Source organism: Balaenoptera borealis, assembly GCF_965194805.1.
Source record: "Balaenoptera borealis genome assembly, chromosome: 5".
NCBI lineage: Eukaryota > Metazoa > Chordata > Mammalia > Artiodactyla > Balaenopteridae > Balaenoptera > Balaenoptera borealis.
The window spans coordinates 127,503,459-127,516,327 of NC_138862.1; the positions used below are offsets into that span (position 1 = coordinate 127,503,459).

The 12,869-nt window shown below is 45.3% G+C and overlaps 1 protein-coding gene across 9 annotated transcripts in view; it reads right to left on the minus strand.

Moving 5' to 3' along the window:
• Nucleotides 1-1,979: 1,979 nt before the first annotated feature.
• ARMC8 (armadillo repeat containing 8) overlaps nt 1,980-12,869 on the minus strand; it is a 106,487-nt gene continuing 95,597 nt past the window's right edge. For 6 of the 9 annotated variants that reach the window (XM_082393453.1, XM_082393448.1, XM_082393455.1 and 3 more), the window contains 4 exons: nt 12,743-12,838; nt 8,290-8,362; nt 6,792-6,885; nt 2,445-2,621 (listed from right to left, as the gene is read on the minus strand). In XM_082393453.1, the coding sequence (XP_082249579.1) occupies nt 2,588-2,621; nt 6,792-6,885; nt 8,290-8,362; nt 12,743-12,838 (297 nt within the window). In that variant the 3' untranslated portion in view covers nt 2,445-2,587. Of the gene's footprint in view, nt 2,622-6,791; nt 6,886-8,289; nt 8,363-12,742; nt 12,839-12,869 lie in introns of all 9 variants that reach the window. The other 3 variants (XM_082393454.1, XM_082393447.1, XM_082393449.1) reach the window with 2 other exon arrangements.

The window sequence follows — 12,869 nt, forward strand, 5'->3', positions numbered from 1 at the left end:
CATTCACCAAGAATCTCAGGTTCCGAAAGCCAGTACACATCATCTTCTAATGTTTCCTAATGTTCTAGGTATTTGGAAAACAGACTCCTTTTTAGAAGTTGCCATGCTTTTTCTTGGCTTTTATTAGCATGTGTTAAAATCATATTATCCAAACACTACCAGAAGAACATGTATTGTTCTGCATAAAGTGCTTAAGGAAAAAAATGCAACTTATTAAATTGGACATTCTTTTCTAGTTCATAAATTTTGGGTTACAATCAGGGCACAAAAGGAGAAACAGAATGCAGTATTAGAGAGAGCGAGAAGCTTAGTTAAGAACTTGGGTGGAAACACAAGACCACGTCCCATTCCTCCCACTTCCTTGCTGACTGAACACTGCACCTGCATAAAGCAGCAAACAGCTTTGTTTTAATAAATACATTTTCCTTCATTCAACTCAGAAAAGTTAATCATAGTAAAGCACTTTTTCTTTGACCATCTGTTTATAGCCACAGGCAAGATTTATCCACAGAGTTTAAGTGTGAAAGTGTCATTTCATTGGGCTTTCCACTTTCCAATGCTATCTGGGTTCAAGATTGTCTCAGCAATTCATTATTGGTTTATTTATATTTACCTGGTACTTTAAATACCAACTCTATAGTGTTTTGTGTTACAAATGCCAACCAAGGATATTTTCCCAGTACTAGAAATGTCAATGAGTGGGCCTAAATAAGGCTTTTTCCCCAATACACTCCATTTTCTTTAAACTGGCTTCTGCACATTAGCACTCTGATGGTTGCACAAAACCCAAGTTCCTGTTGTGACAGATTTTTAAATTGGTAATGTTCTGAAAAAATAACAACTTGGAAATCTCTGTGTTTGAATCTTGGGTGGTCGTGTTGAGAACAGAAAAAACCGGCATTAAATACATTTTAAAAACATTCATTTGCAATCAAACATGTTTAACTCTTCCAAGGAAGGAGCAGGGTGGTGATGGGGTGCCCCGTCAGGAGTGGCTGGTGGGCTGGGGAACCCATCGGGTGAACGCACTCAGGGCAAGCTTCTGGGCCGCAGACCTCGCCTCCTGGCCGCGATGCCTTTGAACTTCGCAGAGCAAAGGGAAAAGCAAGGCTGGCTGTACCTTCAAACAGTCAAAAGCAACCTCGTTGAGTTCACCTTGAAGCGGACCCAGAAGTTGGAGCGTGTGCCAAGCTGAGGGCTGCTGAAGGGCTAAGCAGTAGTGGCTGGAAAAGGCGGTCATCTGTGGTCCTCCTGGGGAGACCCCCTTCCCTTCTCTCAAACGTCAGTGCTTTGGGCTTCATGCAGGAAAAAATCTTAGCCGCATCGCTTACTAAAATTTCCATCTCATTTTACAAAAGCACACTGAATAGCAGTCCTGAGTGACAAGTATATAGAATTTGCTGAGTATAGCCAAGAGAAAAACAGCTTTCTAAACTATCCTGTTCTTTGCTTCTTCCTACAGATGCGTCTGTAGGACATTCTTTAGTTTCACAGTGATATATGCTGTTTCAGGAAGCACAAGGTGATCGGACTTTGTTTCCACGAAGTGATGACCTACTTTAGTTGGAGCTTAAGGTTCCATGACTGGTTCTAAATCCCGCCATATACTGCTATACCAGTGACAGGATTTAGGGCAGTTGGGAGGCTCTCGGTGCCCAGTTCCTGCCAAGCACAGCCCACCAGTCATGGCTGGGCTTTCACTATCAGTAGTTATACTTCCCTTTGATGTTTCAGAAAACCTGTGGTGCATTTGTCGCCTCACTCCACCCGACTCTGTCCATCTGACTTGGAAGCCTGAGAGCTTATTGAATTAGGCTGAAAAGAGGCTCTGTACCTGCTGATATTGACGGCAGTATAAGATGCTAGCTTACTATTTTGCACAGCACCATATATCGTGCCTGTTATTCAGGCCAACTATAGCCAACCTTTTCGTTTTGTTTTTTTCTTTTTTTGTTTTTTATAAAGAAAATCTATGTAAGTTGAGGTTCAGAAATGCATATATTTTTTACTTACAAATATTCATCTGACCAAAATTCAACATAACCTTTATGGAACACTTAACAATCGTTTTGTTTTTAAAATAACATTTCATTCAAACTGTATATAATTCAGTAAAGATTTTTATACAGCAAGCAATGCTTAAACCCTGGAAAATCTGTAGAAAAGAGATTTTCACACAAAATAAGAAAAGAAAACTTTGAGGTATCCCTCACACACACACGTCCATTCATCCTGACCCACATGCACGCACGCGCGCACACACACACACAGCCATTCTCACTCACAAAGTGGCTGCAGCATAGGCAAAAAATTGTAGGTCCAAAGGAAAATAATTGATTGTTCTAATAAAGAGTCCAGGTAGCTCAGAAAGAAACAAAACAAAACACAATAGTCCTCTGAGGAAATTACTACCTCAAAAAAATGTTCTCAAGGTGAATTTGAGATCTAAGCCTACCAAATTGCTTTTGCAAAACAGCTCCCTGCAGTCCAAGGTGACTTGTGCAAATAGAAGGAATCAAATGAGGCTAGTTCCTGTACTTCCTTTAACAAGGATGTGGGATGCTCGCAGGCGCCCAGGGCGTTCCCATCACGCCAGGTACTGCTGCAGTGCCATCTTTGCCCTGAAATCACAAAGTTCCTGTTAGCCGTCATCTCAGAAGTGTAATTAAAGTAAAAAGCCCATGGTTCAAAGACGGTAGCTGGGAAAGTCTAAAAAGGTAGGTTCCCCCAAGGGAACCGGGGTAAGCCCAGTGGGACACCTACTGTAAAGGGCAGAGATCTGCGGTCAGCACACACGTCAAACCCATGCTGTCTGCATCCTCTTCCTGTGGTCCTGCTCTTGTCCTTATAGCTGCTGCAACCCAGTGACATTCTATAATTTTCCTTTGTCACTGGCATATAGTTGTGGTGGATCTGGGATTCTTGACTTTCTCCTATTGCCATGCAGGTTTTATCTAGTGCTGCAGGACACTGGGGAGGACACTTAGGGCTCTGGGAAGCTAAGAGGAACACTGACCAGGGAGAGGCGGGTAGGGGCTGATTAGAAGGTGCGTGGGAGGGGCAAAGAGCTCCTGGGATGAGGCTGTCTGGTGGTTCAAATGCCTCAGAACTGAGGAAGGGAGGTTACAATTTTACCCCATTCTTCTCGTCATGCCTGATGACACTGACTGATGTGGGATGTGGGTTGTTACAGTGATTAGGGAAAAAGTTAGCTAGCTGGAGAGGAAAAGGTGCAACGTGGGCAATGCCTTAACCTATCCTGATCCTTATAAAAGTGACTTCCTTTGAGCTGGGACTGAGAAGGCCTCCTTTACTCTCCCATCATGATTTGGTAAAGGCTGCAATTGTGGAAGTTAGGAAGCCAGGTTTTGGCAATGATCTCCGCTTCTAAGTTATAGAAAGAAAAGGTTAAATTTTTCTGTTACTATTAGCTGATGAAAGTATACCAAGGCAGATTGGGCAGCGATAAGCTGGACTCAAGCGCAGTTTCTTTGCTGCAGTAATGGATACAATCTACAGTTTTAAAAGAGGTGTGCTAAGGGATATTCTTGCAATTATTTAAGACTCTATAAGGACGATAGTTGCAAATAGTCCAGTTCATCAGAACAGAAAGTTCCATACAGACCACTCCAAGTTAAGAGCAAGTTGGGTTCTACAAGGTCATTTTGTTAGGAAATAAGTTTATGAATAATGCCACAGGCTACCTCTTACTGACCATAACTTCACAAACCTGAGGCCCTCTGAGGCTGGGGTGGAGAGGCCTAGTTAGCAATAGCTCCTCATCTGTAAGTGTTTCAAAGTCAAAGGATCACAAAGCCTTAAAGACAAAGAACCTGAAAGATGTTGTCTTTAGGTAACAGACTTTACTATGGTGGGAAAGCCCACATGAGGGTCTTGATCGAAATTCTGTATTACTCTTTAAAATCGTCAATTCAGACTCCTTCTGGATCTTTCTAAGGGTTTGGCTATATCTGATTATATGGGACCTCAGAGACTGTGCCCTCATTATCTTTCTACTATCTATTAATATCTAAGGAGTCTTTCAGATGGATGGTTTTGTAGGCAAGGTTACCTTTCCTTAAATGGACTGAGGTAAGAGTAGCTCAGACCTTAACCCTTTTAATAGGGTTTAAGAACTGCTGACAATGTATGTGCCATAGAAATTGGTCTAAGCAGTGCAGACCAGATTGGTCTAAGCAATGCAGGCCAGGGCTTAAAACTATCCCACTTCATGCTGGTGAGGCCTCTTTCCAGGTCATCCCAGAGATGATTTTAAGCAGAACTATTTTAATTTCTGAACAAACACAAGAAAAGAAACCCAGGGAATAGTCTGGCTCTCGGCCAGAAGAGACGGGCTGACAGAGCCTGTCATTTAAGCCAGCAGCTGTTACTACTGCTGTGGAGGTAGACATGAAGGTTCCCGTCCTCAAGGTACAGCTCAAATCCCACCTTCAGCATGTGGCCAGCCTTGACTTGCCTTTGAAGGAACACTCATCTGAGCAGCAGGCTGGGCTGCAGTTATTCGGGGATTTGTCTTTAACCCACTGGATGGCGAGCTTCAGGGAGGAAGGGGCCCAGCTCTCTGTGCTCCATCTGGCCCAGCCATTCACTTGAGGAACAATTAAACAAGTGCCTCTTCCCTTCTGTGGAGCAGGTAAGCAAGCTGATAGCCATAACACCATGTGTTGTGTCCTATGGGAGCAGAGAGGGGTCCCTAGCAAGGCCTGGGGGCCAGGGTGCAGAAGGATCCAGCAAGACTTTTCCACGGAGGTGACAACCTGATTTGAGTTTTGAAGGACGGATGGCCATTGTCCAGGCGTTCTCCGCCCTTGCTTTCAGGACACCTATGCGCCCAGGTCTCTGCCTGCCTCACCGGTTGTTCTTCCTGCTCCTTTGCTGGACCTTCTTCATCTTCCCCTAAAGGTGGCGGTGGGGTGTCCCAGAGCATGGTCCTTGGCCCTCCTGTCTTCTCTCCTCTCGTTTATTCTCCCTAAGTGACTTCAGCCAGCTCCAGGGCTTTATATACCATCCCAATTCATATCTTCAGTCCCACTCTCCCGAGTCCCTTGGGTATCTAATAGCATCCAAAAGTCAGCACGCCAAACAAGAACTCTTGATTCTCCCTACCCCCACCCACTTCTCTTCTATTCTTCACCATCTTGGCAAATGACCATCTTGGTAAACCCTCTATTCAGCTGCTCAGGCTAAAACTCTAGGCATTTTCCTTTCCTCTCTTTCTTTAACATCCTACATTGAATCCATAAGCAAACCCGTTGGCTCTACCTTTAGATTAAATCCTGAATCCAACCACTTCTCAATACTCCCAGCACTACCACCCTCATCTCTTATCTAACACGACTGTAACGGCCTTTAGCTGGTCTCCCTGCTTCCACTGCTGCCCTACTACAGACCGTTCTCTACACAGCCACCAGAGCCATCTTTTAAAAATTTGAATCAGATACTGTCTCTTCTGCTCAAAACTCTCTAATGACTGACTTCCTATTAAAATCTGGATAAAATCCAAAGTCCTTGCCACAGTCTACAAGGCTCTTCAGTTGTTCCCACTGCCTCCCTGGGTCCACTTCTTACCACTCTCCCCCTCGCTCGTTTTTCCCCAGCCCCACTGGTCTTCCTGCTGCTTCTTGAACGTTCAAGCTCATTCCTGCCTCAGGGCCTTGAACCCACTGTCCCCTGTCTGGAATACTATTCTAAGCATCTGCCTGGAAGACTCTCTCATTTCACCCAGGTCTTTGATCAAATGTCACATCCTCGGAGAGGCTGGGACTAATTTATACCACATGAAGCTTTCTTACTCTCCATTCCCTCACCCTTGCTTATACCTTCGTAGTACCTCTCATTATCTGCTATCATATTACATATTCATTTGCTTATTGTCTGTCTTCTGTACTAGAATGTAAGTTACATGAGGGCAAGGATGTCATCAATTTTATTCACCCTTATATCTCCGATGCCTGAAACGATGCCTGGTAGAGGTTGGTATTAAGATATATACATATTTGTTGAATGAATGGGGATTCAGAGGCGAGGGGACTGGGATGGCAAATCAGATGGAAAAGAAGGTGTAAATGCTTGAAGGTGTGATACTGTAAGAGGGCAGGTGTGGCTGGAGCACAGGGTGGGCACGGGGGAGGGGGCAGCACAAGGAAGGCAGAGCCAGAACATGGAGCACTCTGAGCCCTGCTCACGAGTGTGGAGAATGAAAGTGAGCTGGAAAACGAAGGCTGTGTTATAAGAAGGGTCCACAGCCAGGAAAAACAATCTTGGCTATCCTGAGCTTAGAGGGGTCTCTGACTACGACTCTCGCCTCACCCAGAAAAGGTGAGCTCTCTGAGGACAGGGACTCCTTAGTGGTCACCGCTGCGTCCCCAGTAGCCAGGCCAGGCTGGCACAAGGCAGGCGCTCAGTGGGGTTCTGAGCTAATGAATGTTTTTATAATTGGCCTTCGTTTCTGCTCTCCAAAAGGCCACACGCATTTCTATTCTAATGATCGAGGGACTGAAAGGGAATGACCTCTGGATCCTCTCCAGAGTCCCACTAAGGTGGCCTGGGCTCATGTTAATTCAGAGTGAGATGAGAATCTTTAATAATCTGCTAATTATTAGTTTATCTCTTACTCAAATGTCACACAGTTGACTGACAGATTATTAAGAAGGGAATCCAAGAATCTAAAAGATTTTGAGTTTGGCCATGTGACTTACTAAGCAACTCAAACCCTGTCATAAAAGAATGCAACATACCCCAAAGCAAGGCCCTTTTACTTTGATACTCACTTGTCACAAAGATTTGAATCTGGTGACTGACTCAGTTTGTGCAGAATATCTACGATGCCCATGTCTCGTAATTTATCCTGGCGTTCTTGTGAGCCTGAGAGATGAAAGCTAGCAGGTTACTGGGAACATGACCCAGGCAATTGCTCTCCTTAATGTACAGCCAACAATCTGGAGCCTTACCAGTGTCCTCTGCCCTCTCCTCTTCCAACCCCTCGCCCTCCACTCTCCCCAGTGCAGCCAGATCCCCTCATGCTTGGATTCTCCAACAGTGTTCTAACTGGTCTCTCTGCCTCTTGACCCTCCTTCCTGCAGTCCATCCAGGGTTCTGCTGCTGGATTAATTTCTCCATGGACCACAGGGTCAAGGTCGGCTTCTTCAGCCTGGCACAAGGCCCTGCCATCAGGCCCCATCTTCATCACTTCTTTCTGGACATACTTAGCCAGGCTCTTCCTACTCCAAACCAGTCTTGTTTTCCCCTTCCATTCTCTTCCACCCTCCTCTGACCTCCCAGCACTTCCTGCTGCCTCTCAGCACGTGGCAGTTCCAACTCCGCACTGCTGTGTTCTATCTTCCAACTAGACTAGGACCTCCTTGAGGGCAGCTTGTTTCCCTGGTACCCGGCTGTTACTTGGTCTCTCGGCCTGCAGGCTGAATGCAGTTTTTCCTCCTTCCACTTTGTTCTGGACACAGTGCTAAGGAGGGTAATTCTCCTGGACTCTTTCTTCCCCCCCTGAAGAGCCCACAGTGACTCACTCATGCACTGACCTCCTTGAGACCCAGTGAACCAGAATCTCTAGGGGTAGAGCCCAGAAATCTGCGTTTTACAAAGTTCCTCAGGTGATTCTCATGCAGCCAACCCAGCACTGAGACCCACTGCTCTCCTGCACGTGTTCACTACCTTAGCTGTACATTGGAATCACCTGGGGAATTCAAAAAAACACTTATGTCTGGAGACCACCCCCAGAGATTCTGATTTAACTGGCTGGTGCAAAAACCCCTGGGTGATTCTAACGCACAGTCAAGGTGGAGAGCTACAGGGGCCCCCTCACAGACTGGCTGCTCCACCAGGCACAGTGTAGTTCTCCCTTCTCACCAACGCACCCTCTTCCCCATTAAGCTCATCTGCCCGTAGGCCTTTCATGTGCTCCCCCTGCTCACAGTGAAAGGCCAATCCTCCTGCCCACCCTCACCTCTAGTCTTCTTCAAGTGCCTCTCACCATCCTCCTCCTCAGCCCTCTCAAAGACAAGGACTGTCACTCACTTCCCTAGGGTCTCCTCCATCCTCACGTTCAGTAATCTGGAACAGTGCTGACCCCACGATGGGGCTCAGTGTTAACTGGACCCATGGATTCTCATTCGTACCAAGGTGACACGGTCGGGGGCTTGGGGGCCAATGAGAGGTGCCTCTACCCAGGATTTCAGGGGCGCCTGATGCCTTTCCTGTGCAAGACCTTCCTTCCCATAATTTTCTTCAGAACAAATCTCACCAATCTCTTACCTTCCTCTTCATTCCATATGAGGTTTGATATACAAAACATAGCAGCAAGCTGCAATTTGACATGTGAATGACCCTATTTGATGCAGAAAAGGAAACAAAAACAGAGGTAATCTCATTTGAGGTCATTTTTGGTAACGTACCACAGGCAATTCCAATAGCCTAAAAGTTTGAAGTAGGGACCTCAAACCCAAATGTCTTGGGGAGGCCACAAAATTAACACTAATGGGTGAACAGGTTGGGCTAAAGACAAGAGAATGGTAGGAAATCCGGCACACTGGGGAGTGAAGCCTTGCCAAAAGACATTCATACTCAAATTTTAGAAACCCTCTGGCTGGCCAAACAAAACACCTCTAGGGCCACAGGTGCAGTCTGCAATTTATCACTCAACCCATACACACAGGAACACTGGCATATGACAAGTCTATGCTTTTGACTATACTTTCTCTACAGTAGGAAACATTCAGGGCCAATAAACTGAATGGATGTGCACTTAGTATTTATCTCTTTGGCTACTGATTATCTGATTCAAAGTACTCGTTTCTATAGGCACATCACAAAAAACTTGACTAAGTCTCTACTATTCTTAAGGAGCCTCCTATTCTCCTGAAACACACTTCTTGTTTATTTCTCTTTATGTACTGAAAGTACAACCATTTTTGCTTAAGTTATTATTTATCCATATACAGTGCTTTCTCCTAAATTAAAGAGGACCCAGTGGTAAAACAATCTTTCCAGATGATTTTTTTTAACAGAAGTATAGCTGATTTACAATGCGGTGCCAATATCTGCTGTACAGCAAAGTGACTCAGTTATACATGTATATACATTCTTTTTTTTATATTCTTTTCCATTATGGTTTGTCCCAGGAGACTGGATATAGTTCCCTGTGCTATACAGTAGGACCTTGTTGTTTATCCATCCTAAATGTAATAGTTTGCATCTACCAACGCAAATTCCCAGTCCATCCCTCCCCCTCCCCCCCTCCCCCTTGGCAACCACAAGTCTGATCTCTGTGTTACAGATGATTTTTTAATTGGTCAATTAAAAAAAGAAAGTCCCCACTACACTTAAATAACTTATGCATATCTGTGAAATACCGTGACACGATATCTGCTCAATAGTTTATTGAAGGCTGAGACAGACTCATCTTGCCATGTAGAACTATATCTGAATTAAGCAGAGACAAAGAAAAGCACATGCCTTCCTTCATTAGAATTCTATGGTTGGTGATTCTTTTTCCCTCCTACCTGCCAAGACTTTTAGAGAGCTGTCCAGTTGGGGCTCCACTAAGACAAAACAGAATAAAATGTGTCATCTGCTCCCAGCATCAGGCCAGCAATGAGTATTTGTTGAATAAATGAACTTATTTATAATACAACAGTAAGTATTTACTACATATAAGTTCATCCATCTTTCACTCAATAAACATTTTTTGAGGAAACAAATTGCTGTGATAGGGAAAACTGGAGGGTGGAGGGGTGGGAACCTAATTTTAAGTGAAATGGACAGAAAAGATCTCTTTGAAGGAGGCAATATTTATACAGAGGAAGAATAAAAAATAGGAAGAATAGGAAGGTGCCAGGTGTACAAAGAGCAAGAGGTACCAAGAAGAGGGAAAAGTTTGCGAAAAGGTTTGAGGTAAGAAGAAACTGTAGAGCTTATGCATATTGAGATGGAAAAGTAGAGTAACATTAGTCCAGAGATGCAGGCATGGCTAAATTGTAGGCCCTTGCAGGCCAGAGTAAGGACAGATTTCATTCTGAGTTGACAGGAAGCCCTGCAGGATTTAAGCAGTGGAGTGACAACACCTGATTTACATTTTTAGAAGGTCACCCAGGCTGAAGGGACTGGAGTGACAGTGCTGAGGTGTCTGGGAGGCTGTTATGGTCAATCAGGTATGAGAGGCTGTGGCTTGAACTAGGGTGAGAGCAGCGGCGACAGAAAGAAGTCAACAGCATCCAGAGCGGCTAGGGGCCGGGCTAACAGGACCAACTGATAAATTGGATTACGAGATGAAGGAGCTGGAGAAATAAAGACTGAGTCCTTGGTGTGAGTAACGGGTAGATGGCAGAGCCACTCTACTCAGATGGAAAAGGTCAGGAGGGGAGAAATTTAGGTTTAGGGGAGATACTTAAGAATCGACTTTTAAATACCAACCTCAAGAGGCTTCAGACAGCCACAGAGAGATGCTGAGTAAGCAGGAAGATATACGAGTCCAGAGTCCAAAAGAGAGGTCTAGGCTGGTGAATACCCTCCGTGTGACCCTCGGACCTTGCTCCCCAACCCCTCCCGCCTATTAAGAAAAGAACCAGCATTTGTAAAGCTGTAGACACCATCAGGGAAGCTTGTTGCCACGGCTTTTGAAGGCCAGTAACCATTATTGTGGCTGTGTTTTGTATTGCTTGATACCATGACAGTGTAAGATAATGCCTAATCTATTTATCAAAATTGACTACTGAACTGGAGCCCAGAAACCAAACAAAGAATAGAGATGACAGTAAAAGCCGTGGGAGTGGATGAGAGTCCCTAAACCAGTGGTTCTCAGCTCTGGCTATACCCAAGAACCACCTGGGGAACTGTAAAAAAAACCACTGATGCCCAGGCTACACCCCAGAACTATTAAAGCGGAATCTCGGGAGGAAAGGGGCAGGGCAACAGGCTTTGAAAGATTCCTCCACCATGCAACGAAGGGTAGGAACCATCAATCTCAAGAGTACATGTGGGAGAGAAAAGATAAAGGTCCAGGGCTAATAAGCAGGGAGGCATAATGGAATGGAAGCCAAGAGAAAAGAATGTTTCCAGGAGGAGGAAACAGCTGTGCTGAAATTCACTATAAGTGAGGAAAGCTGAGGAGAGAAAACCATCCTTTGGACTTGGCATAACAGGAGGTCACTGGTGACCCTACCCAGAACAGTTTCAGTTGAGCAATGGGGGTGGAGGCCAGATGAAGTGGGCTAAAGAGTGAAGTTAGTGGTGAGGAAGGAGACAGCACGTGCAGAAGACGCTTTTAAGTCTGGCTCTGAACAGCAGCAGAGAGATAGGTGTACCTCAATGGGGATGGGAAGTCCAGAGAAACTTTCAGAAGATTACAGAGATACTATGTGGATCTGGTATTGGAAGGATAAGGGAGTTCCCGGTTGAAGCAGTATGGTTTTCATTCAACAAATACTTACTAAGCATATACTAAAGGCCAGGCACTGTACAGGGTGATGGATATACAATTGTGCACAGAACTGATACAGTCCTTACCCTCAGGGAGCTTACAGTCGGTAGGCACACAAACAACTACATGTTGCGATAATTGAGCTAAGTGCTCTGAAGGGAGTACTTCACTCAATCATGCAGTAACAAAGAATAACCCACGCAGATGAGAGCCCACAAGGAAGTGTTAGCAGAGCTAAGATCTGAGAGGTGAGAAGGCATCCCATGGGGAGAACGGTGTTCCAGGCATAGGAGCCAGCATGTGTGAAGGTCCTGAGGCAGAAAAGAACATGCATGGCCTCTTCCAGGAGCGGAAAGAGGTCAGTGTAGTGAACAAAGGGAAGAGGGGAATGAGAGAAGTTGGGGGATACAGATGAGTCAGGTCATGTAGGACTCCACAGGCCATCAAAAGGGGGGATGGATTTTATTCAAGGTGTAATAGGGAACTGCTGAAGGATTTTGGCTTCTATCCTCTTAGTAAAACAAAAGGTGAGGTCACCACTAAGAGTGATGAGGGAGATAAGAGGTGAGGTTTAAAGAATGAGGAGAAGGTAAGAACCTATTCTTCTGGAGAATGGAGGCACCAGCTTGCTGGAGAATCACAGGAGGGTACCAGGCAGTGCTGAGTGCCCATGTGGGGTCTGTAAATGTGAATTTAACATGAAACCAGTCAGCCTGGTTCTGTGTCTTTCTCTGCAGTTGTTAACTCTGACAAGGAGGCAAAGAGAAGACAGGTTCATCCATGATTAGGGTTTTGCTAGGAGACACCGACAGAATGAAAAGAGGAGGGATGTTTGATTTCCATTTTGGCAATGGGCAGATTCTGGTGATGACAAGATCCCGGGTATGGCCATGGCAGTAGGTGGCTGAGGCGTTTGCAAGTAGGTAGCAGATTGTGACTGAAAGCAGAATGATCAAAGAACAAGAGCCAGAGATACCAGAGGCTAGAGGGTTCATCCGCACAGGACTGAAGCTTTGAGAGGGAAGCTTTGGGGGCACTGAGAGAAGGCCAGGAGCCCAAGCTGTCTCTGTGTAAGAGGAAGGCAATCAGACGATGGGGTGGGGAATGGCACAAGCTTCAAGAGCTTGGTGTCTTTTTTTCCTTCAGGATGGAAGAGAGTTTCTGGAATCTGTTACAGAGGAGTCTATTCTTTGTTTAATCTCCGCACAATTTGTTTTGAGCTCACAGTGCTACGGTGCTTGCCTTCTAATGTGCAGCTAGTGTAGAGCCATGAAAGGGACAAAGGCCTACCATGTAATACTTGATTTTCTGCAGGATGTCATCATTGGTCATAATAAGTTCTTTTGCCGTTGTCCCATCTGCTATGTTGGCTAGGATGCACAGTGTCTGGAAAAGAACAAAGGGCCAGCGATCAGGA